Source organism: Notolepis coatsorum (genome assembly GCF_963971535.1).
Source record: "Notolepis coatsorum genome assembly, chromosome: 9".
Taxonomy (NCBI): Eukaryota; Metazoa; Chordata; class Actinopteri; order Aulopiformes; family Paralepididae; genus Notolepis; species Notolepis coatsorum.
This window is the reverse complement of record NC_140173.1, coordinates 131952244-131979573: the sequence shown is the minus strand read 5'-3', so window position 1 is coordinate 131979573 and position 27330 is coordinate 131952244. Positions and strand designations below refer to the sequence as shown.

The following is a 27330-nucleotide window of genomic DNA, read 5'->3' as shown; positions in this document are numbered from 1 at the left end:
CGTTGGCGGACGCTGTCCGAACATGAAGACACCATTATCCACCCAGGAGGCACAGACATGACCAACACAGGCATGACCAACACAGACATGACCAACACAGGCATGACCAACACAGACATGTCCAACACAGACATGACCAACACAGACATGACCAACACAGACATGACCAACACAGGCATGACCAACACAGACATGACCAACACAGGCATGATCAACACAGGCATGCCCAACACAGACATGACCAACACAGACATGACCAACACAGGCATGACCAACACAGACATGACCAACACAGGCATGACCAACACAGACATGACCAACACAGGCATGACCAACACAGACATGACCAACACAGGCATGACCAACACAGACATGACCAACACAGGCATGATCAACACAGGCATGACCAACACAGGCATGATCAACACAGACATGCCCAACACAGGCATGATCAACACAGACATGACCAACACAGGCATGCCCAACACAGGCATGACCAACACAGACATGACCAACACAGGCATGATCAACACAGACATGACCAACACAGACATGACCAACACAGACATGACCAACACAGGCATGACCAACACATACATGACCAACACAGGCATGCCCAACACAGACATGACCAACACAGGCATGCCCAACACAGACATGACCAACACAGGCATGACCAACACAGACATGTCCAACACAGGCATGACCAACACAGACATGTCCAACACAGGCATGACCAACACAGACATGACCAACACAGGCATGACCAACACAGGCATGACCAACACAGACATGACCAACACAGACATGACCAACACAGGCATGACCAACACAGACATGACCAACACAGGCATGACCAACACAGGCATGACCAACACAGACATGAGTTGATTTAGAGGGAACCATTAGCCATGGTGGACCTGCAACACAAACAAACTGAAGATACTCTGAGGCGTTTTTGATGGATTTTATAAATATATATAAATGTTTTGGCTATCAGTGGAAGTTGCAAGGTAAGACAACTACCACTACGGTTGAACATTATGATTTTGGATGGATAGGAAATAGTTATTTTGGTTGATATCATCATATTTTGCCACTACACCTATCATAGTTTCATAAAACATAAAAAGCAATCATCAAAAGCAGCTATAAACTTAGCATTGTTGCACTTTTGTATGCTGTTGTAGGTGCATCATGTAAACCAAGAAACTGGACATACTTTAATGACCATTTTCTGAAAATAACATATTCCCTTTATGCAAAAAGAAAACATTATTTTCCCACTTTACCTTATAGGTAGTACTGCCACCACATTTGACATGGTGCTTCCTAACAGCAATAGCTGGTATTTTACAGCTGTTTTATTTAGTCATGTCCATTTTATGGTGTATTTATGTGAAAGAATTGTGAAAATAAATCCATATTCTCCCCTCTACATAGAATTTATATATTTTTTAAACAACTCATGATAGAAAACCCCCTCTCTAAATGACCAAATGCAACGTGTAAAGGTCTGGCCTGGATCCCCATTGGATCCCCTCTGGATCTCCTGGTATGTGTATTTATTTAAATACCCTGTCATCTCCTGTAAACCTGGTGAAGCTCTGTTGGGGCCAAACACTGTTGCATGGCAGAATATAGGATTACAGATTCCTCATTCACATCCTATCTGGATATCCAATCATATTCTTAGTTCTATAGATGTAACCTGGGCCAAACACGTGCTCTTAGTGTCTAAACTCAACTGTATTTGTTGGTTATGAAGGCCTTTATTCTCCTTGAGATGAGCCTGCAGGAAGCAGGGAAAGGACATTTGGCATTGGACCAAAATGGTGGTGCTGAAATGAATGCTTCACTCACTGGACCAAGATTGTGGCGGAGAAACACTTGCTTTGAGAATTGACTTTTGTGATATACAGAGCAGTTATAGTTTTATTAAGTCTGAGTTCAGTGAAATGTTTTTGTTGTTTTGGCTCTGTGCTCCAGCACCTTGGATTTGAAATGGAACAATGACTATGAGGTTACATTTACTTTCAGGTTTCATTTGAGTGGACTCCTCTACTTCATTGATTTGCCACCACATATTTTATGTGACAACGTTATTTAATTAAGTTTATGTTAATCTATCGAATTCCTTTTGGTCCCATACATTGGACCCTATTTAAAGGGGCTACAGTTCTTACATATGGTCATAAACACCCCCAAATTAAAGCTGAAAGTCTGCACGGAAAAAATCCATTCCAAAGCCAAAACAACAACAACAACTGTTTCACGGGACTTCACGGACTCCACGTGTTGTAGTTAATGGAACTGTTAGTGTAATCACGACAACAACCAGACATGTAAAGACACATAATGGCACGGGAACCATTATAATCTTTTTACCTGGGATGAATATCCACCAGCAGCAAGATCGTCTGCATAGTAATCACGTCGATGCGCTTACAGTGAAACCTCGCCACCTTCAACACCTTCAGGTACGTTACGCACAGCACGACCAAGGTGAGGAGGAAAGTGAGCGAATGCAGAGCCACGGTGAAGACGATGTACTGCCGCGTCCCGGCGGCGCCTGCACTCGCTCTGGCATTACAGAGCGTGCACGACGCGTAAAGGTGATGGTACCCGACCCAGGAGAGGCATGTGGCCACCGTGGCGAAGCAAAGCGAGTGTATCCACGTGTATCCAAGTGCCATCACCGCGTCCCGGTGGCGTATTCTGGAGTGGTAGCTCAGCGGGAAAACCACCGCGACCCACCGGTCGATGCTCAGAGCTGCCATGCTGAGCATAGAGTTCGTGGTGAGGAAAGTGTCTAGGAAACCCACGATTTGACAGAACCCGCTGCCGCCGGGGTGGCCTTTGGTGGTGACCAGTCCGGCCAGTGTCACTGGCATGTTAGACACGCTTAGTAGCACGTTGCAAAACGTCAGGTTCAGGATGAAAAGCCCAGGGACTTGTTTCCGAATGTCCCGGTTGTAAAGAAAACAGATCAGCACCACCACGTTGGACAGCAACGACACAGTGATGATCCCCACCACCAGCAGCGAGGCAGCTATGTCTGCTCCTGTGAGCATGGTGCTCAAATGTCCGGGCTTTTGATGACTATAGATACAACAGTCCTGTTGCAAATGACAGCCATCTATATAGGCTACATCCTACACACTGTCACTCTCCCAGTATCGTCAGCTGATAGGATAGCACACCCCCTGCTCCCAATGATGAATTCGCTGGAAATTCTCGCAAGGTATCCTGAGCGGATCAATCGTCTATTTCATTTGGAACTCAGTTTCCAAAGAACTGTGACAGCCTGACAGGGAAAGCGGTTCAGTTGTTGTGAAGACGCTGTTGTTTCCAAGAAGTCGTCTCTTGCCAGCTGGTCGCGTAAAGCGCATGGAATCCTTGCTGCGCAATTGCGCATTGAATAGATGGACATGCTTTGCAGACGCGCATAAAAGTCTCCCACGCGTCGGGTCTTCGGGCGTGCTTCTATCATACAAACCTTGGTCTCACTCTAAATCACGCCAGTGCCACCCCAAAGAAGCCAAAAATAGATGTGTAAAAATAGAAACAGATGTGTGATTGCGTGACTAATGGTAACACTGGACACGTCACTAGGAGCTACTGTACACTATAGTCTTTTTTTAAGATCTATGTCGTATCAAAACATAGACAGGAACATTAAAAATATTCAGCGGGGAAAACCACAGTGGCGCTGGGAAATATTAAATTCTGCAAGACATCAGTGTGATAGTGATTCAAACACACCAGTATCGTGATTCAAACACACCAGTAAACTACAAAGACTGAGAGTCATCAGCCATATCCAACAACCTCTGTTGGAAACACACATGGTATTTCTACAGTAAGAGATGCTTGACTTGACTCCAGTCAGATTAGTTTGGTCCACTGCATTAACATAGCAGCACCATATCTCCTTCCGCACACACAACTACTGTTTACAGCCTCAAGCCTCGCTGGGAAGATTTACAGATTTCTCTTGTGTGTAGTGGCCCATGCTGAGTGTGTGTGTGTGTGTGTGTGTGTGTGTGTGTGTGTCTGTATGTGTCTGTGTCTGTGTCTGTGTGTCATATGGGAATGGAAAGGGTTACAGGGGCTGGGAGTGGGGTTGTGTGTGTGCGTGTGTGTGTGTGTGTGTGTGTGTGTGTGTGTGTGTGTGTGTGTGTTAAAGTGGGTGTGTGTTAAAGTGGGTGTGTGTTAATGTGTGTGTCTGTGTGTTAGAGTGCGTGCAGTGTGGATGATGGGTCATAATAAGTGGCTTTGCTGTGGGTTCAGCAGTAGTGCACGCATGGGGAAAGATCAGATGGGGGACATAGTGTACAATAATGAGACATGGCTACTCTATGTGTGTGTGTGTGTGTGAGTGTGTGAGTGTGTGTGTGTGTGTGTGTGTGTGTGTGTGTGTGTGTGTGTGTGTGTGTGTGTGTGTGTGTGTGTGTGTGTGTGTGTGTGTGTGTTAGATAGTGGTTCACTTACAGTACCATGCTCCTATTACAATAACCTTGCTCGAAGCCAAATAACTCGTATGTGATCCAAAACCGCAAGGCTTCTCCTTCAAGGGTTCGTCTCAGCTGTCTGTCACACGTTACCATATTTGTGTTCCTGTGAAGCATATTTAACACTCTGTTGTTGATGCTGCATCTTTCCCTTCAAACCCTGTAGTCATGGAAGTGAGACATTTTACTGAGCCGTGAACTAGTCCACATTACTGAATCATTCAAATTAAAATGTTGTCCTCCTTTCAACTATCTGAACATGCAAGGACTGATCTGGCACCCGCGGTTGCTTGGGAAACTCACATTATGTGTATTCAGTTATTCTTGACAACGTTAGAGAACATACTACTGATGCTGTAGGAGAGATGCACTGCTACAATGGACCACTGTGTCAATCCATTCAGCCACCAGAGCCACTGTAAGGTCATAATGGATAGTGAAGCTTCAAATGATATATGATCATGCAGGGTGTCCCACAGGAAATGTGTTGTCAATGTACCATGAGCTGACAAGGGGGTGTGGGGTGGTGTGGTTCTGTCTTAGCTTGAGGTTACCAGCTTGAAGTCCAGTTCATTCTCCAGCTGGCAGTCGACTGTAACCATTCACCTTGTGGTTATTTGTCATTGTCTTTTTATTTAGCATAAAGCAGCACATGATCACATATACATTTTTGGAAAAGTACTAAACATTTGTTTATAAATAACATTTAGAAATAAGTGAAAATAAAAAAACAACAAAAATATAAAAATTTGGAAAACATGTTCTCTAACACTCCTTTGGAACTTTGGGGGTGTCTATTAAGGTGACAGTACGACAAACCTATTGACAACATAAATTAACCGCAGTAGGTTCTTATGAACAAAATGACCCTTTTTACTGATGTCCTCCATACAACAGTGAACTAGCCTATATACTGCATCATTTAGAGGAATTCAAAATCAAAATGTTGTCCTTATTTCAACTATCTGAACATGCAAGGTATGATCTAGCACCCGGTTGCTTGGGAAATTCACATTTTGTGTTGCAATATGTGCATTCAGTTATTCTTGACAACGTTAGAGAACATACTACTGATGCTGTAGGAGAGATGCACTGCTATTCTTGACAACGTTAGAGAACATACTACTGATGCTGTAGAAGAGATGCACTGCTATGTTGGACCACTGTGTCAATCCATTCAGCCACCAGAGCCACTGTAAGGTCATAATGAATAGTAAAGCTGTAAATGATATATGATCATGCAGGGTGTCCCACAGGAAATGTGTCGTGAATGTACCACCGGCTGACAAGGGGGTGTGTGGTGGTGTGGTTCTGTCTTAGCTTGAGGTTACCAGCTTGAAGTCCAGTTCATTCTCCAGCTGGCAGTCGACTGTAACAATTCACCTTGTGGTTATTTGTCATTGTCTTTTTATTTAGCATAAATCAGCACAAGGTCACATGGACTTTGGCACATAATTATCACAGCAGATCCTTACTGCTGGTGGTGGGGATCATCATTGTGTCGTTGCTGTCCAACGTGGTGGTGCTGATCTGTACAACGCGGACATTCGGAAACAAGTCCCTGGGCTTTTTATCCTGAACCTGACGTTTTGCAACATGCCAGTAAGACTGGCTGGACTGGTCACCAAAGGCCACCACGGCGGCAGCGGGTTCTGTCAAATCGTGGGTTTCCTAGACACTTTTCTCACCACAAACTCTATGCTCAGCACGGCAGCTCTGAGCATCGACAGATTCGGAACAAAATTGCTTGCTGAACTAGCTTGATTCTCCAGTGGCAAGGTCTGGTCACCAAGGCCAGTGGTTCTCAAAATGTTTTATGCCTGATCCCTAAAATCAGAGGAATGCCTTTTCGTGACCCTAGAATTGTGAATTGAACCCTTGCACTGAAGAACCATATAAGTCGGTTTTGAAATCCTTTGCAGTTGTGAAGTTAATTTAAATCACTTTGAGTGTGACTGTGATACAATACAAGAAACGACGCAACAGTGAACACACCACTGAAAACCTAAAACAGAGTTACATGGTGCTTCATCTGAGGTACTCACACACCAAAGAATGATCATTAGTTTCCCTTTTCAGCTTTCACTTATTGGAGGAGGGCTTTAGACTTCAAATATTCCTTATTTCAGAAGAGAAAAGATTCAAGATTCAAGAGTTTATTCATCACATACATAGAGTGAAATGCGGTTGGCCATGCCTGCTACGATTGCGCAATAAAACAATAGTAATAGTAATAAATAAAAAGATAACTAGAATAGACATGGTAAATAAAATTTGTAAATTTTAAATAAAAAAAAGACGTGGTAAATAGACATCTTAATAAATCGCTTAAAGGCACTGGATCCTATGTACTAGGGCTGTCCCCGACTAAGGATTTGGATGGTTCGAATATGGTTGGCCAAAATTTGCCGTTAGTCGACTATTGGTCGACTAAAAAAAATATTATATTTTTAAATTTCATTTATTTAAAAAAAAAATGTATCATTCCATTTGGGCTGTGGGGGTGCTTAATGTCTGAAGGAGTCGACTGAAGGCTTCTTGTCCTCTGCAAAAGCATGCAATTGGTCCACTGATGGATACATCTTGATATTTGTCTAGTCTAGTGTGTTCATTAGATGGGTGAAATCCTCTTTCAGTGCCTCTGTGCCTGTTTTCGTAGGCAGTTCGCCTCTGGTATGCGTGCCATTAGCGTTAGCCACGCTTCTAGGCCTCTTTTCTTTTGGAAAGAATGATAAAAATAAATAAATAAAAAAAAGTTATAAATATTTTTTAAAAAACATTTTATATTCGACTAAGAGGTTGGCCAGTCGACTACGGCTCCTTTCGACCGATTAGTCGACTAATCGACTAATAGGGGTCAGCCCTACTATGTACATTCCTATACAATGTGCAGCACATAACATGATGATGTATTGCATGATTGATGCTTGATTTATTTATTTTTAGCGTTTTTTTTACCCCCATCTTCTCCCTAATTTAGTCTTTATGCCAATTCCTCATGTGTGTGTCGTTGCGCTATCCGTCTGTCGGTCTAGGGAGGGCGTAGACCACCACATGTCTCCTCTGATACATGTGGAGTCGCCAGCCACTTCTTGTCACTGGGTTGGGAGAGTGTAACACACACAGAGGTTCATGCTCTCCCCAGATCCCCTCAGGTGCTCTGACCAACTAGTAGTAGTCGCTATTGTAACAACCAGGACTAATACCCAACCGGCTTCCCACCCGCGAACACTGCCAATTGTGTTAGTTGGAAACGTCTGACCAAGCCGGAAGTACCGCTATACCTGAGTGCTTAGACCTCTATGGAATAGAAATACTTTTTATTATCCCCAGGGAAATTTTACACTATACAAATCGCTCACATTAAACATTTAGACAGAACAAGTCACGAATAAGAAAAAAACAAATAGCCTAAGAATAAGAATAGAATAAAATATACAGTAAATAAATACGGTAAACATAGACAGAAGTCTACAGTAAGTGTAATATTGCACAGTGTTGTTTCAAAAGTAAAAGTCCAGGAAGATGGTAACTGTCACTCTGTGCTCAGTGATGCAGTGATGCACAGTGATGCATTGTATAGTCTGATGGCTGTCGGAATAGACTACCCAGACACCCAGATGCTTGATTTCTGATCAGAAAGAGGTTTGCCTATAGCTTTTAATACACATTTTGCCGATGCTGGGCATTTATTTGATACAGAATACATAGACCCCCCTTATTAATGATGATTGTGCTTGCACAATGAGCCATGTTCCTCAGTTTAGCTTTCAGTCCTTTTCTACTAGTGATGTATTTGAAGCTTTGCAAGCCATTGATCCCAGGAGCTCAACTGGAGAAGATGAATTGAATATTTCTTTCTAAATCTGGCTGCTTCATTTATCACAGTGCAATTAACGCACATATTCAATCTTTCTATCTCATAGCATAGTCCCTAGTATTTGGAAATCGGCACACATATTTCTATTAAATAAAAGAGGTGATAGAAATGATTGAAATAATTACAGACCAATCTCTAAGTTACCATGCCTAGTTAAAATCCTGGAATTTCTGGTAAATAACCAACTCAAAGCATTTCTTTCTTAATTCTTTCGGTTTTAAATCTGTTACATCTGTTACAATTTCACCCGTCATTTCATCAGTTACAAATAATATAGTATCCGCTTTAGACAATAAGAAAGTTCCCCTCTGTTTATGGATCTGTCAAAAGCATTTGATACAGTGGATCATCCTTTGCTCTTACAAAGGTTACAGTATGTAATATTGGTTTAGATGGAAAGGCTTGTGATTGGTTACATAATTGTTTATTTGAGAGGCTTCAGTGTGTGAAGGGAGTGCCCAGTCTGAATTCTTGCTGGTAACAAAGGGTGTTCTGCAGGGTCCAATTCTGGATCCTGTCCTCTTCACAATAATGATATATATGTCTTTTCATTGAGTGGCCGTCTATATGCTGATGACGTTATTGTGTATTGTGTTACTGATTCTGTATAACTTTGCCATTGAGAACCTGCAACTTTCCTTTGTGCTCTATAGAATGGGCTCATTAATCTTAAACTGGTACAACCTCTTACCACGCAACGACCCGCCCGCGGGACCTTTTTAGGACGATTTACCCACCAGCACTTTGGCGACCCCTAGTGGCTCGGGTGTGCATATTTTGTAATACAATATATATATATATCGAATTGAAGGCTTATTTGTTGCGACAAAATCCGACAAAATCCGACAAAATCCGTTCAGCGGTTCTCGAGTTACATGCCGGTATTTTAGGCTTGTGCAAAGTACACGGTATTGCGCAAAATACCACTCCCGACTCATGGGGCTCTAGTTCCGTCAATCTAGATTCGATCTCGAAAATCATTTTGGTGGGTTGTAGCCAATGAGTGTGGCTTTCCAATGATACCCCATCTGGGGATGTATGATCTAGGATCTAGGTGAAAAACTAACAAACAAAGACAGGAAGAGAATTAATTGAAGTCTATGAGAAAACTGAGTTTTTCATTGTACACAGTTTACCAAAATCACTTCTAATCACTCATTTCTGAATGGATCTTTATCAAATTTGGAGATGTACTACATAAGGCTTTAGGCTATGGGTGCGTCTGGATTTGTAAGCCATTCCACCTTCTGGGGAAATACCTCTGGACTACTAACTACTACAGAAAAACTTGAGTAACAGGTTTTTCTACAACTCAAGTTCAGACCTATGTTACTCTATTACGTTATCACTCAAATTGAACTTTATTTGTGGAATCAGAAACTTCAGAATGTCATCTTTCAAAAGAGACCAGGCTCATGCATGTGCTATAAGGATAAAGTATGTTGTTTTGGTTTGCAAAAAAAGTATGCAGTCCTCAAAAATTAAAACTAAAAAGGCCACTTTTGGGGGCGCAGGTTAAGAGGTTGCAAATAAAACAAAATGCAAAGTGCCATGAATATTTACTATAATAGTATGCATATATCCACTGCAAATAGATAGACTATTGAGAGTTTCTGAATATAATATCTTGGCATCTGTCTTGATGAAAAATTATGCAATGATGCTAGATTGGAACTTTGGGCCCTATCTAAACTGCTCAAATGACTGGCTTATGCTTACGATCCCCCATGCACCGTCTGAACTTGAAAAGTCAGCCAACTTCTTGGAATGATCTTCACTTGCTGAAAATCATGTCTCTGCCGACGTATAGGCAGTTTAAAGCCATGATCTCAAACCTCCCTGTTTCATCATTTCGGCTAATTGTTTTAACTGATTATTATATGTGTTCTGCTTGTATTTGATCATTTTATATATATATTATTTTTTGCATATTTTATTATGTTTGATCATTGCCTAATTGTAATTTACTGTCGCCTTTGGTAAAGGCGCTGGGGTTCTTTTGTCAATGAATGAATGAATGAAAACTTTATTTAACAGATTGCAGAATGGGTACAATACAGTACGGCTCAATACACACAATTGTTAAGGGGATGCAGACCAGAGAAAGACGTTTGTCTTGTTTACATCAGGGTCCCCCATTTTCAATTCATAGTGACATTAATGACATACACAACATGACATCATGACATTTATGGCATAGGGACATACATGGCATACAGGTGTATAGTACTGTTACATTTTGCTGCTGGCGGGACAAAAACTCCATATTTATTTTTTTTGTTTTTTATCAACTCAGTAGATCATCCTCCATGTGTGTGTGGTTTTACAAAGTCTACACAATGGGAAAGCATTAAACCAATCATCTGTCTAAAAATTCGACAACATCCTAGAATATCACCTGTCTCCATAAAAGGGCAAAAGCATCATTTATCAATGTATGCAGATGACATTTTGTTATACGTATCTAACCCACAGGAGTCCCTTCCTCCAATTATGGAAGTGTTTAATTATTTTGGCTCTCTTTCAGTTTTTCAAATTAATTGGGATAAAAGTGAATTAATGCCAATACAAATAAATAAGGATAGCTCCTCATTGAACTCTATCCCCTTTAAGATTACCAAAGATAGATTTACTTACCTAGGAGTGACCGTTACTAAAAAAACCTGAACTCTTACTGGAAGAGAATTGGAAAGTAAAAATAAAACAGTTGAAACAGAATATAGATTTTTGGAAGACCCTCCCATTGTCACTGGTTGGGAGAGTAAACGCTATTAAAATGGTGGTTCTTCCGAGATTTACATACATCTTTCAGTCAATTCCAGTATTCATACCACAGCGGTATTTCAAAAAGTTAGACTCGATTATAATCCCCTTTATTTGGCAGAATAAAGCTGCATGTATTAGCAAAAAACACTTATGTAAAACAAAAAATGAGGGTGGCTTTGGTCTTCCAGACTTTAAATGTTACTACTGGTCTGCACATTTAAACAATATGGCTTTCTGGAGAAGTGCTAACCTTACGGAGGGCATGGAGGAGGTCACTCCTGCATGGCTCTCAATGGAGCGAGCAGCCTGTCAGGGAACCTCTCTCCTAGCCCTTTTGAATAGCCCTGTCAAGATAAACAAGTCATTATATGAAGGGAATTTTATAGTACATAGCTCCTTGAAGGTATGGAAACAGATTAAAACATACTTGAAAGCTCCAAATATGTATACAGACACTCCAATCTGTAATAACCATGCCTTTAAGCCATCCACTATGGACCAAGGGTTTGCTCAGTGGAAGGCGAAGGGTATAGGGAGCTTGAAGGACTTGTACCAAGAGGGCCAGTTCCTATCATTCGAGCAACTGAAGGTCAAACACGAGTTACCGTCAACAAATTTTTTCCGCTATCTACAGATACGGAACTTCGTAAGGACTCATGTAGATACATGGTCAGACATTCCTCAGCATCAAGCACTGGAAAATATAATTAATGTTAGACCAGGTAGTAAAGGGGCGGTGACAATAATATACCAGACACTTTTCAATCAGGTAATAGTTAGCACAGAAAGATATAGGACTGAGTGGGAGTCAGAACTGGGGATACCCCTCAATGAGGAATTCTGGGAAACATGTCTTACAAATATTCACCGGTGCTCTGTAAATGTTAGAATCAACTTGATTCAATTTAAAGTGATACACAGGTTGCACTACTCAAAGTTGAAAGTGAATAAGATGTATCCTAGCGTATCACCACTGTGTAACAAATGTAAAAATCAAGATGGTACCCTTACACATCAACTCTGGTCTTGTCCCAACTTACACACGTTCTGGTCTGATATATTTGACTTTTATTCAAAAGTTTTCAATAAACAGTGGGAACCCTGCCCCTTAGTGGCCATTTTGGGATATAGTGACGATGTCACTAAGTACTCTGAAAATGAAAAAAGGCCGATATATTTAGGTGCTGTGTTGGCTAAAAAGCTCATTTTGAGACTTTGGAAGTCGGATGCAGCACCTTCATTTGAAATGTGGATGAGAGAGCTGGGGGAGACCCTCTACTTAGAGAGGCTTAGATTTAAAAATACAGGACGGAGAAAGGTGTTTGATACGACATGGGGACCAGTGTTGGACTACCTAAAGGGTCTGAGGGAGGATGAAGAGGATATATAAGTTCAAAATGTTACTCGTATTATAGCAATGTCTGAAGGTATAATCTCTGTGGTGTCTTGGCTTTTGGCCTTTTTCTAATGATATATAAAATGAAATATAAGTTCAAAAGGTCACTCATATTACAGTAATGTCTGAACTGAAGGTATAGTCGCTGTTGTGTCTTGGCTTTTGGCCTTTTTCTAATGCTCTGTTTTTTATTTTTGTCTCTTTTTTCTTTTATTTCCCAGCAAAAATCTAGCTTATTTAACTATCCTGTTTATATGTATGTATGGACCCGCCAAAAGAAAGAGAATGTTTATTCTTACTTTGAATATTTTTTGTTATATGCCGCTGGACAATTGTTTTTGAACAAGAAAAAAAAATAAGATTGCATGTGTGCATCAATATGGAATGTAACTAAAGTAATGTGCAATAAAAATACATATAAAAAAAAAAAAAAATCTGTCTAAACCTCGTAACTCTATTCGCCCTCAAATCTGTGTTCGTTTTTTTCATCTGCTGAAAAGTTGGGTTTTTGGAGTTATGAGGTTTTGTCCCGCCAGCAGCGATTTGCGACATATATACGATATGCAAATATACAGTACTGTTACCTAGGGATGCTCGATATTGGCTTTTTTACCAATACCGATACCGATATTCCGATATTGTCCAACTCTTAATTTCCGATACCGATATCAACCGATATCAACCGATACCGATATATGCAGGGTTTCCCCCCCAAAAAAACTGAATAATTTCAGGTAACTAATAATTTCACTGGATGCAATATTGTTATTTTTTTTTTGTTTTTTTTACCGATACTGATATTTTCCGATATCACATTTTACTGCCGATATCGGCCGATAATATCGGTCGGCCGATAATATCGGACATCCCTAGTGTTACCCATAGATCCTGACAGAGTATATACATATGATGTGTATGTCAAGGTGCTGTGCCTTGATTATAAAGTGTCGCAGGAAACCCTGATTATGTGAGAGAAACTGGGTTCAAAGTTTCTTGAAATTAGAGATTTGTGTCTTTAAGAATTGTGCTACAGTGAGTTGAACCTCCGAGGCTTCTCACAACAGTCACTGTAGTTCTGCCCACAGGTGGCAGAGTTGAGTCATGTCAGACTGAGACAAGTTGGCAGGATGGCTGTACTGCTGTACACTGTAAACAATTCTGGCAGATACAGGACTGCTCTTTCAACCTGGAACCACCATCCTTGAACTGTATGTATGTATGTACGTACGTATGTACTGTATGTATATATGTATGTAAGTATGTATATATGTATGTATGTAAGTAAGTATGTATGTATTTATGTATGTACTGTAACGAACTGTGTGTAAAACAGGCTCGCCACAGTCCAAAAACTCACAAGAACACACACAGCCTCTTTTGTTTACTTTATTTAACCACAAATAATAGCAAATCAATAACATGCACCAGCAGCCTGTGCATCCAAATGTCCCACTCACCACAAACGCACGACAGGCAATAGAATGGTCAGACAGTCCGGGGATCGGTACACAAAGGGGGTTCGTTTCCAGAAAAGGGATTGAGATTCGTAGCCGGTCCAGGGTCGATACACACACGAACACCTACCGGCTTTCCTCTCTCCTTCCACTCCACCACTCACTGTCACAAAACTCTGAATACAATACTCTCTCTCACTACAACAACCACCAACACGCTCACCTAACTCTCTCTACACTAGTGTTTATGAATGGTCTGGTATCCTGTGTGTGCACGTGAGTGTGTGTCTCTAATTATGCGCAGGTGTATCTTATCCGTTCTAATTAACTAGTGGGTGTGTCGGGCATGGGTGCTTGTGAAGTGTGGGTGTGACTAGTGTGCTCCGTCAGTAACTAAACATCTACCTAAATGCTACCACTCTGTCCGCAACGGACATCTGCGGGGAACGGGGAAATAAAGACACGTTATCAACGCTCCCGTTCCCCGCTCCATGCACCAATCGTCTTTCCCCGCTCACCGTATCCCGGCCAGCTCGCTTTGAGGCGTGACGCGTTGCGTGCCACTCGCTGTCACTTCCCCTCGCTGCGGATGACGCCATGCCAGATTCCTGCGCCTCGACATCTTTCTCTCAGTGGCCTACAGCGACGTTTGCCACAGTACATACATATGTATGTATGTATGTATGTATGTATGTATGTATGTATGTATGTATGTATGTATGTATGTATGTATGTATGTATGTATGTATGTATGTATGTATGTATGTATGTATGTATGTATGTATGTATGATATGTATGTATGTTATGTATGTATGTATGTATGTATGTATGTATGTATGTATGTATGTATGTATGTATGTATGTATGTATGTATGTATGTATGTATGTATGTATGTATGTATGTATGTATGTATGTATGTATGTATGTATGTATGTATGTATGTATGTATGTATGTATGTATGTATGTATGCATGTAGGCATGTATGCATGTATGTATGTATGTATGTATGTATGTATGTATGTATGTATGTATGTATGTATGTATGTATGTATGTATGTATGATATGTATGTATGATATGTATGTATGTTATGTATGTATGTATGTATGTATGTATGTATGTATGTATGTATGTATGTATGTATGTATGTATGTATGTATGTATCATATGTATGTATGTATGTATGTATGTATGTATGTATGTATGTATGTATGTATGTATGTATGTATGTATGTATGTATGTATGTATGTATGTATGTATGTATGCATGTATGTATGTATGTATGTATGTATGTATGTATGTATGTATGTATGTATGTATGTATGTATGTATGTATGTATGTATGTATGTATCATATGTATGTATGTATGTATGTATGTATGTATGTATGTATGTATGTATGTATGTATGTATGTATGTATGTATGTATGTATGTATGTATGTATGTATGTATGTATGCATGTATGCATGTATGTATGTATGTATGTAATGTATGTATGTATGTATGTATGTATGTATGTATGTATGTATGTATGTATGTATGTATGTATGTATGTATGTATGTATGTATGTATGCGTATGTATGTATGCGTATGTATGTATGTATGTATGTATGTATGTATGTATGTATGTATGTATGTATGTATGTATGTATGTATGTATGTATGTATGTATGTATGTATGTATGTATGTATGTATGTATGTATGTATGTATGTATGTATGTATGTATGTATCATATGTATGTATGTATGTATGTATGTATGTATGTATGTATGTATGTATGCATGTATGCATGTATGCATGTATGCATGTATGCATGTATGCATGTATGCATGTATGTATGTATGTATGTATGTATGTATGTATGTATGTATGTATGTATGTATGTATGTATGTATGTATGTATCTATGTATCTATGTATGTATGTATTGTGACAAGACGTGTGGTGTTCAGGCTTGACACAGACCAAAACAAACAATTCCAATGTCCACACAAGCACAATTTCAATAAACAAGAATATTTATTGATCAACAGTACAGGTCCGATGGTCAATAGAGTAGTCAAATTACAGTCCAGGGTCAAAAACACGTTCCAGGCTCTTGTACGAAAAGGGAATGTTCAATACTCAGGGTTTGTCGTCCGGTCCAGGGTCAGTTTCACAAGGGGGTATCTCAGCCAGTCCAGGGTCCAGTAACACGAACACCTTCTCGCTCTAACCTCTCCTTCAAACTACCCGTTACCTGTTACCTGTTTATTGCACAATGTTGTTTTTTATTGGATTCTATTATAGGTTGTAACACTGTATTGCACATCGTTGCGGGCAAGACCACCCGCATTTCATTGTATACTTGTATGCCGTGACAATTAAAACTCTTGTCTTACCTCTTATCTCACAAACTCAGTATATCCGAATAGGCACCAGGCACAGGGAGGTCGTTAGGTCAAGCGATATTTCGCTGACTCCATATACATGTGTTCGATATATGTATGTTCGATTACAGTGTGTCTGGCTGGCTCCAAGGGGAGGGGGAGAGAGAGAGGGAGAGATGGGGAGACCAAGAGAGAGACAGACAGAGAGAGAGAGAGAGAGAGAGAGAGAGAGAGAGAGAGAGAGAGAGAGAGAGAGAGAGAGAGAGAGAGAGAGAGAGAGAGAGAGAGAGAGAGAGAGAGAGAGAGAGAGAGAGAGAGAGAGAGAGAGAGAGAGAGAGAGAGAGAGAGAGAGAGAGAGAGAGAGAGAGAGAGCAATGGGGGGGACAGCGGGAGAGGGACAGAGATACTTTATGTGTGAGATAGTAAGGAGACCAAGAGAGAGAGAGAGAGAGAGAGAGAGAGAGGGAGAGAGAGAGAGAGAGAGAGAGCAATGGGGGGGACAGCGGGAGAGGGACAGAGATACTTTATGTGTGAGATATTAATGAAATATCCTTCAATCACTATTCAATTTGACCAGGAAATGGCCGGGGTTGAAATTGCCTGTCTAGCACAGTCTCTGGAGCGTAACAGTAAGAAGTATTTTGTATAAAAGTATTCTGTACTTCTGTATGACAACTATTAAAGAAACTTGAAACTTGAAACTTGCCTTTCAGCTCTTTATTTCTTTATTTCAGATCCCCATTAGTCACTGCCTCAGCAGCGACTATATTCTTCCTGGGGTCTGGATACAAACATATAAAAATCAAACAAGAATAATCAATAAAACAACATAAAAACAAAACAAATATCAATAAAACACCAACAAAATATACAAACAAATATAGAACATTAAACAAATCAAAATCAGACATACAAACAAATATAGAACAATAACAAATATACAAACATATAGAACAAATCAAATATCAATAAAACAACAAATATCAATAAAACAACAAACGGAGACATCTCAGAGAAAACTAAAACGTGCTCAAAAACAGCACGACATTCCATACACTAATACTCCTCATAACCACTAGACAAAGACATTCCAAATCAACACATAACCCAACACAAGAACCGATTCATTAGACACAGATTAGACCCAACCAAAATCAATCTCTTTCTGCATTACAGCCCCTCTTAGTCTCCTCTTGAATCCCACCTTACTGGTAATTGAAACCAAATACTGTGGAAGTCTATTCCAGTAGGACATTGCCATGTACATTACAGTTTTCTTTAAGGCTTCAGTTCTTGGTCTCGGCAGGGCGAACCGACCCATCAAGGCTTGTCTAGTGCCATAGCCATGACCATCACTAGTAAGCACCAGCTGCGAAAAGAGGCACACAGGTTTATGTAAAGTATAAATATTTCTCATAAACAAAACAAGACTACACACTAGTCTCTCATCGACTCTCATCCATGACAGTTCCTTGTGCATTTTTTTCAACACTGTTTCTAATTGAGCTATGCAAGTCTTGCAGCTCTATTTTGAGTAAGCTGTATTTTATTTAAGTCTTGTTTAGATGCATTTGACCAGATTGCTGGACAGTAGTCCAGATGTGACAAAACTAGGGATTGTATGTCTTGCTTGGTTGCTGTGTCAGTTAAAAAATAGGCATTCCGTCTAATAATTGAAATACTTCTGCTAATTTTATTTTTTACAATATTGTTAATGTGAGTTGACCAAGAGAGTGTTTCATCTATTATAACTCCGAGCAATCTGGCCTCCTTAACTTGTTCAATATCTGCACCATGCAAAGAAATATTTAATCTGTGTTTCTCTCTCTGAGCATGCTTTGAACAAATAATTAGACAATTTTTTTTGATTCATTTAGTTTCAGCTTATTTACCGTGACCCATTCAGAAATCTGCATTAACTCTCTTTGAAGAAAACTGCTGAGGTCTTTGGCATTGCTTGCCGAAGCATATATTGTAGTGTCATCTGCATAAACGGAACTGCTTGCATTTTTTAAACTATGTGGCATATATCATTTACAAATATTGAATATAATAATGGTCCAAGGCAACTTCCTTGAGGAATGCCACATTGTAGCGTTTTAACGCTTGATGAAGTGCCATTAAACAGGACACATTGTTGTCTCATGAATAAGTAACTTTTCATCCAGTTAGTAGCTGAGTGTTTGAAACCATAATCAGCTAGTTTTGCGAGCAGCAGTTCATGATCAATGAGATCAAAAGCTGCGCTAAAATCTAACAGTACTGTACCAACTAATAATTTACAGTCAATATATCTTAGCCAATCCTCAGCCAATTGTGTAAGTGCTGTGCATGTTGAATAGCCAGGTTTATAAGCATGTGGGCCTCTGCATGTGGGCCTCTTTATAAGCAAGCTCTGTGGGCCTCTGCGTGGAGTAGTGAATCGAGCACTTCTATCGGTGCAAACACACCAGACTCGCTCCCATGTTAACGGACGACTTGCGGGCTGGAAGCGATCGTTTTCGCTTTGGTTGGATTCAGAGGCGTGCGCCACATGCATTTTCACAGAAATACACTCAATATCTGCATTATTACCACACATATAGATGTTGTTCAACCAGCTAATGTGTCTGTATCTTTCCCAATACAAATAAACCATACTATACTTTTGCAGGAGTACAGTCACACTGATTTAATCATTCAAAAATGTATTCTAACATTCTAATTAATGAGATAATAACGGGTTATACATGCAAAATGGACAATAGAACACTGGAACTGGACATCTTAAAAAAGGGTCCAGTACACAGTGAACACCTTCTCGCCTTCACCTCTCCTCTCACTACCTCTCACCTTACACAACTCTGAATATCTCAATCTCTCTCTATGTCACAACTCCAACCTCACCTTCACTCAACTTACTTCTGACTAACCTAGTGGCTTTGTAGTGTGTGTGTCTGGGGTGTGTGCACGTGAGATGTGGGTGAACTAATGATGCGCAGGTGTGTTCTATCAGTACTAATCAGCTACCTAATTGTTTCTACTCCTTCCGTGGCAATAATATCTCCCATCCTTCTCATATCCATGAGAGGGGGGTGATATCTGCCACGGTATGTATTAGGGATGATCAAGTTTTTCCAATCCAAGTAATCTAATATTGAGTACCTGCCGCTACAGAGTTCAGAGTGTATTTTCCTAGATAATATAGCAGTACAGTGCACACTTCAAATATATTACAGTTAGTAAAAGCATTTCAATGTAGGTAAGATATGCTTGGTAATTGCTTAAAGAAAGAAAATAGCCTACATCACAGCTTTCCCTTAACGGTACCATTATAATTTTTTTTTACAAAAAAGGATCTGAATAATATAACCGATACCGATCAATACAGATCAATTAAAATATTCCATGATCGGCTCTGACCGACACACACACACACACATACACACACAAATAATTGCTTTACATTGAAGCGATTTGAATGGACTGGATCCCAGTATTGAGGGCCAGAACATAATTCCTCCCCCTTTAACTTTCCTTCTTCTCCAAGTTTGAACAGACTCTATGAACACACAGTAGTCCCATTTACCACTGTCACAGACCACCATACATCTAAGCTACTGTTGGAAATTTCAATTAACATGCTCAATGAGAAAGGCCAGGGTAAGGAGGAAAGTTTAAATTACTCATCTGCAAAAGAAATCATTTACATCAGATTCGTTTCAGGACCAAAAATATAAAACATCGATATGATATATGGTAATTAATTGAAAGATTATTTTCAATTATTTCTCCACTGGTGGTAAGTGGAATCAGAGTCCCTTTGTTTCAGAAGCCACATGTGTGCCTGCCTTTACAGTACATGCTATGAATTATGGCTAATGACAAGGCGCCAATAGTTCTAATTAATTCCACGGAGGGGTTCGTTTTTCAGTGATGCCCTTTTCCACAATGTCCAGGAAGTGGTGACTAATTCTGGATACTCCACACAGCATTTAAACATTCAGCTTGTTTTATTTTCTATACTAGGATGAAGTTAATTTATTAACGCCACCAACATATATAAAAAAAATCAAAAAAGGAAATGTAAAAAAAAAGATTTGTTCATTGACAGTGGTTGCTACTGCAAAATGGAGACTCAAAATACTACATTGCTTATTGTGGAATGTTAATGTCATGTGTATAATTTTTTTTGCTTCAGATGTATCATTGATTTTATATGTTTTAGTGCAACCTCTCTGAGCACAGCCAACTCTCATTAGGCTGAGGGGGCGTTCACAAGACACTATAGATCAGAGGTGGGCAACAATATCTATTCGAGCGACCGGTTGATCTCAAGGGGCCTCTGAGCAGATCTCTGGATGATTTGGGAATCCCAGACAAAAATAACTAATCACACTCTGAGTGCAAGGTGAATCCAAACTAATCCCCGTCCTTTGTGTCTGTTTACCTGGGCTTTACCTCAGCTTTATCTGGGCTTTACCTGTGCTTTATCTGCGAATTACCTTAGCTTCATCTGCGCTTAATCATGGCCTTACCCGGACATTATCTAGGAATTACCTGGGTGTTATCAATGCTTGATATGGGAATTACCTGGGATTTATCCGGGCGTTATATGGGAACTACCTGGGATTTATCAAGGCGTTACTTGGGCTATACCTGAGCGTTATCTGTGCTTTATCCGGGCCTCACCTGGGTTTTACCTGAGCTTTTCCTGTGTTTTATCTAGGCTATACCAGAGCGTCACCTGGTCTTTAACTAGGCTTTACCACGTATTTACCTTGGCTTTACCTGGGATTTATCTAGGCTATACTTGAGCGATACCTAGGCATTACCCAGGCATTACCTGGTCCTTACCTCGCCTTTACCGCGACTTTTTGTAGGCTGTACCTGAGCGTTACCTGGCCTTTACCTGGGATTTACCTGGGCTATACCAGGGCTTTATATGGGCTTTTACTAGGCTTTACCTGCTCATTACCTGGGCTATATCTTGTCTATACCTGGGTTTTCCCTAGGATCGATCTAGGCCTTACCTGGGGTTTCTCTGGGCTTTCCCAAGGCTTTACCTGTGCTTTACCTGGGGTTTTCAAGAACTATCTCCGGTCTTAATCTGGGCCTTACCATGGGTTTATCTGGGCTTTACCTGAGCGTTACCTTATATTTCCCCTGGCTTTACCTGGGCATTGCATGAGCTTTATCTGGGCGTTACGTGGGCTTAACCTGGGCCTTATCTGGGCTATACCTCGACCTTTGCATGGGCTTAACCAGGACGCCTGTAACTGTTCCGCAACAGTAAGTGACTTCCGGGGTAGGCCTGATTGGCCCCGACAGGCACGTGACGCTGCAAACTCAGGACGCGCAACGAGGCTGCTGAGAGCTGTCGCGCGGAAATAGGCTGTCTATTGCCATTCTCTAACACAAACTCTAACCTTAACCAGCTCCTTAACAGCGCCTAAACTTAACCGTTCTAACCTTAACCAACTCCGAAACAATGCCTAACCTTAACCTTAACCTTAACCATGCCTAACCTTAACCATAGAAAGAATATTGCCATTCTCTAACACAAACTCTAACCTTAACCAGCTCCTTAACAGCGCCTAAACTTAACCGTTCTAACCTTAACCAACTCCGAAACAATGCCTAACCTTAACCTTAACCTTAACCATGCTTAACCTTAACCGGCGAAAGAATACACGTTAAAAAAAAAATCACGTTAAAAAAAATAAATTTGATGGGATTCGAACTCATCAACAACGGACCACAGGATCGCAGGACCGCTGCTCTGCCTGGTGAGCTGAAGCGCCGAATGAAAGTCATAGCGGATTTGGACGGTTACATCATTCCGCAAGCTCTGCCGCTCCGCAGAGAAAGTTGCGCGTCACGTGCCAGTCGGGGCCAATCAGGCCTACCCCGGAAGTCACTGACTGTTGCGGATAAGCTATAAGCAACCAGGACTTTATCTGGTCTTTACCTGGGCTTTACAAGAGCTTTATCTGGGCTTTCCCTGGGCTTTCCCTGGGCTTTACCTAGGCTTTACCCGGGCTTTAGCTGGGCATTACCTGGGCTTTACCTGGGCTTGTCCTGGGCTTTATCTAGGCTGTACCTGAGCGTTATCTGGGCTTTACCCGGGCTTTACCTGGTCTTTACCTGGGCCTTACCTGGGCTTTATCTAGGCTGTACCTGAGCGTTATCTGGGCTTTACCTGGGCTTTACCCGGGCTTTATCTGGGCTTTACCTGGTCTTTACCTGAGCTTTACCTGGGCTTTATCTAGGCTGTACCTGAGCGTTATCTGGGCTTTACCTGGGCTTTACCTGGGCTTTACCCGGGCTATATCTGGGCTTTACCTGGTCTTTACCTGAGCTTTACCTGGGCTATATCTGGGCTTTACCTGGGCCCTCATTCATCAACGTGGCGTAGAAAATGTTCTATTTCCACACGTAAGCACAGAATTTAGAATCAGTGCACGCACAAAAAAAACGGGATTTACCACACGTGCGTACGCAGGTTCTACGCACACCTGTCATGATAAATATCACCTTGGTCCTACGCCGTGGCTCGTGGATTGAAAACATTCAGCATCGCCTTCCTCCCGGCATGCAGCAACAACATGTATCAGGCAAATGCGCATCGCAACATTGACTTAGTGGAATCCCTTTCTATTCACATAACTGCATTTGTGATGGAGCTTTGACAGCTACAGTAACAGTCTATTGCTCGATCCATCTCCAATATCACGATGGACCGTGCCGGTGGCAAAGACCCGAGGGTGGAGAGGATCTTGAATGAATTCCATCATCATATTTATATGTTGTGTGTCTGTCCACTATGTCTGTTACTTTGTTATTCCCCCCCCCCCTATCTATGTAAAGCGACCTTGGGTCTCTTGAAAGGCGCTATATAAAATGAAGCTATTATTATTATTGTTATTATTATTATTATCACATCTGAGCGGGAGCTCACAAATAGACTGTTAGTCTCAGTGAAGTTTCAACGGAGGTCATCTATTCTAACCAACAAATTGAAGTAGAAAGCATTTCGTGACCAATCTTATTTGGAAACATGACACACAAAATACTTCGCTTTTTATTTGAAACAATATTTAATCGCGTTTGGAGGTTGGTGTTTTGCGTCTGCCCCCCGTGCCAAACAAGCAGGCCAACCTCTTGTTCGCGTGTGAGCCCGTTATAATTACACTACTGTCGCTATTTTATAATGAACTATAATGAATTACGGGTCATACAGAAGTTGAACACTAATGCACTGAAGCTTATTTCCGCCTTGAAACTAATGCAGAACTGAGGAGCGCTTATGCCGTAGTAACGATATTCTACCACTGGGCGTCAGCTAAGTGTGCTCCGAGCTGTGCGTACACATAAGCACAAAGTCAAGTTCAAGTTGAAATTGATGAATCCCACTCTTTGCTTAGAAATGGTCGTACGCACAGGTTAAGCACATATCTGTGCGTAAGACACGTTGATGAATGAGGGCCCTGGTCTTTACCTGGTCTTTACCTGGGCTTTACCTAGGCTATACCTGAGCGTTATCTGGGCTTTACCTGGGCTTTACCAGGGCTTTATCCGGGCTTTACCTTTACCTGATCAGTACTTCTTGAGAAGTCAGTCAAGTCAGTCGGTTGAAGTCCAGCGACAGGGTTACTGATATCCTGCAAACTGTGGTTTTCTACCGGTCACGTTCTTCATCCTCCTATCGCACAAACAACGTTCTTCATCCTCCTATCACACATACAACGTTCTTCATCCTCCTATCGCACCAGCCACGTTATTCAGCCTCTAATTGTGTCAGCCATGTTCTTCAGCCTCCAATCGCACCAGCTACATTCTTCAGCATCCTATCACATTAGGCACATTCTTCAACCTCCTATCGCACCAGCCACGTTCTTCATCCTCCTATCGCACCAGCCACGTTCTTCAGCCTCCTATCGCACCAGCCATGTTCTTCATCCTCCTATCGCACCAGCCACGTTCTTCAGCCTCCTATCGCACCAGCCATGTTCTTCATCCTCCTATCGCACCAGCCTTGTTCTTCAGCCTCCTATCGCACCAGCCATGTTCTTCATCCTATCGCACCAGCCACGTTCTTCAGCCTCCTATCGCACCAGCCACGTTCTTCAGCCTCCTATCGCACAAACAACGTTCTTCAGCCTCCTATCGTACTAGCCATGTTCTTCATCTTATCGCACCAGCCACGTTCTTCAGCCTCCTATCGCACCAGCCACGTTCTTCAGCCTCCTATCGCACCAGCCACGTTCTTCAGCCTCCTATCGCACCAGCCACGTTCTTCATCCTCCTATCGCACCAGCCACGTTCTTCAGCCTCCTATCGCACCAGCCATGTTCTTCATCCTCCTATCGCACCAGCCACGTTCTTCAGCCTCCTATCGCACCAGCCATGTTCTTCATCCTCCTATCGCACCAGCCTTGTTCTTCAGCCTCCTATCGCACCAGCCATGTTCTTCATCCTATCGCACCAGCCACGTTCTTCAGCCTCCTATCGCACCAGCCACGTTCTTCAGCCTCCTATCGCACAAACAACGTTCTTCAGCCTCCTATCGCACCAGCCATGTTCTTCATCCTATTGCACCAGCCACGTTCTTCAGCCTCCTATCGCACCAGCCACGTTCTTCAGCCTCCTATCGCACCAGCCACGTTCTACAGCCTCCTATCGCACCAGCCACGTTCTTCATCCTCCTATCGCACAAACAACGTTCTTCATCCTCCTATCACACAAACAACGTTCTTCATCCTCCTATCGCACCAGTCACGTTCTACAGCCTCCTATCGCACCAGCCACGTTCTTCAGCCTCCTATCGCACCAGCCACATTCTTCATCCTCCTATCGCACCAGTCACGTTCTACAGCCTCCTATCGCACCAGCCACGTTCTACAGCCTCCAATCGCACCAGCTACATTCTTCAGCATCCTATCACATTAGGCACATTCTTCAGCCTCCTATCGCACCAGCCACGTTCTTCAGCCTCCTATCGCACCAGCCACGTTCTTCAGCCTATCGCACCAGCCACGTTCTTCATCCTCCTATAGCACCAGCCACGTTCTTCAGCCTCCTATCGCACCAGCCACGTTCTTCAGCCTCCTATCGCACCAGCCACGTTCTTCAGCCTCCTATCGCACCAGCCACGTTCTTCAGCCTATCGCACAAACAACGTTCTTCATCCTCCTATCGCACCAGCCACGTTCTTCAGCCTCCTATCGCACCAGCCATGTTCTTCATCCTCCTATTGCACCAGCCACGTTCTACAGCCTCCTATCACACCAGCCACGTTCTTCAGCCTATCGCACCAGCCACGTTCTTCAGCCTCCTATCGCACCAGCCACGTTCTTCAGCCTCCTATCGCACCAGCCATGTTCTTCAGCCTCCTATCGCACCAGCCACGTTCTTCAGCCTATCGCACAAACAACGTTCTTCATCCTCCTATCGCACCAGCCACGTTCTTCAGTCTCCTATCGCACAAACAACGTTCTTCATCCTCCTATCACACAAACAACGTTCTTCATCCTCCTATCGCACCAGCCACGTTATTCAGCCTCTAATTGTGTCAGCCATGTTCTTCAGCCTCCAATCCCACCAGCTACATTCTTCAGCATCCTATCACATTAGGCACATTCTTCAGCCTCCTATCGCACCAGCCACGTTCTTCAGCCAAACACAAGAAATCATTTCAGGATGGTGAGATATTCAAGGAGGCATTCCTTTCAGGCGCTGAAGAGTTGTTCTGTGATTAAAAAAAATACTGACATCATGGAAATCATCCACAACCTGATGGCCCCTTTTCAGTGAAAGCAGCCAAGTCTAGCAGCAAGGCTGCATTTAAATAATTTCAGCCTCAAGGTGTACGATGGGAAGGGGTGCTGCAAATTGGGAGGTTGTACATCCAAATTAATCCGTCCAAAGAAGTGTACCTGCCTTGCACAATTCTGATCAAACTGCCAAAGGGGTTGCAGATCAAATATGAATCAAGATCCGGCCTATTCATTGCTTAAAATGTTGTCACATACAGTACATATTTGAGTGGGCCGTGTAGGTGGAAAAAGAGAACATTTATGACCAAGCCCCATGATTGAAAGCTGCGAGCTGAAACCAAGGACCACCTTGGCATCTCTCCAATCAGCTGTTTGCAGTGTTTCTGTGGTAGCCAGCTTGTTTAAAAAAAAAACATATACCGTATATCACACTATATAATGAATAATAATCGTTTATAGTTCATGGAAGAAAGACAGCTAGATAACAGCTTTCAATGTTTACAACACATTTCTGCAGTCGTACAGGGAAAACTTGCAGAGAAACAGATCATGGTGAGATAATACTGACATTGTTGGAGTTTGAGATAATAAGATGGATCATTATTACTCCCTGTGGGGAAAGTCAGGTGTCGTAGCACAGGAGAGGGGGGTTCTGATGGGTTTAATCATAGGTTAGATAAATAGATATAACATTATTATAGGTTCCCACTGGGTGAAGTCTTAGGTTGATGCTCTAATTCCTCTCTGAATCCACAACATTAAATCCACAGGACCACTCGATAATTATTTAACTATTTATTAACCTCTTAACTCTTTGAGCGCCAAGCCCTTTTGCCTAGAAACCGCAATCGTGTTTGTCAAGCATGTTTTATGTCCGGTAAAACACGACACTGTGATCGTTACAGAAGCATGTTTTACGTTAAAGAAATACCAGCAGGAGACCTTACCTCAGTCAGAAAGTTCTCAAATGAATAAATCCCAGTAGAACCAATGGTGATCGCAATTACTCGTGTATATTTGGCATGTCTACCATACAGGAAAGAATAGCTCTGATGCACCAAATCTTCCACCGATTGCTATGTTGTGATCCACTCCTAGGTGGAAAGAGCCGGAGGTAAACTCAGTACTGGCCCAGGCTGGAAGACAACTGATATCCCCAGTTCAAAATGTAGGCGACACTGCCACCT

The 27330-nt window shown here is 41.8% G+C and overlaps 1 protein-coding gene across 1 annotated transcript in view; it reads right to left on the bottom strand.

The window, feature by feature from the left end:
• The window catches only part of LOC311234758 (G-protein coupled receptor 26-like), a gene marked incomplete at both ends in the record, with an annotated part of 5582 nt that extends 2508 nt beyond the window's left edge, over window positions 1-3074 (bottom strand). The window contains 2 exons of the mRNA XM_084322002.1: window positions 1-12; window positions 2389-3074. The exon at window positions 1-12 is cut by the window's left edge and continues 102 nt beyond it. Of these exons, the coding sequence (XP_084178128.1) occupies window positions 1-12; window positions 2389-3074 (698 nt within the window). The remainder of the gene's footprint in view (window positions 13-2388) is intronic.
• Window positions 3075-27330: the final 24256 nt, after the last annotated feature.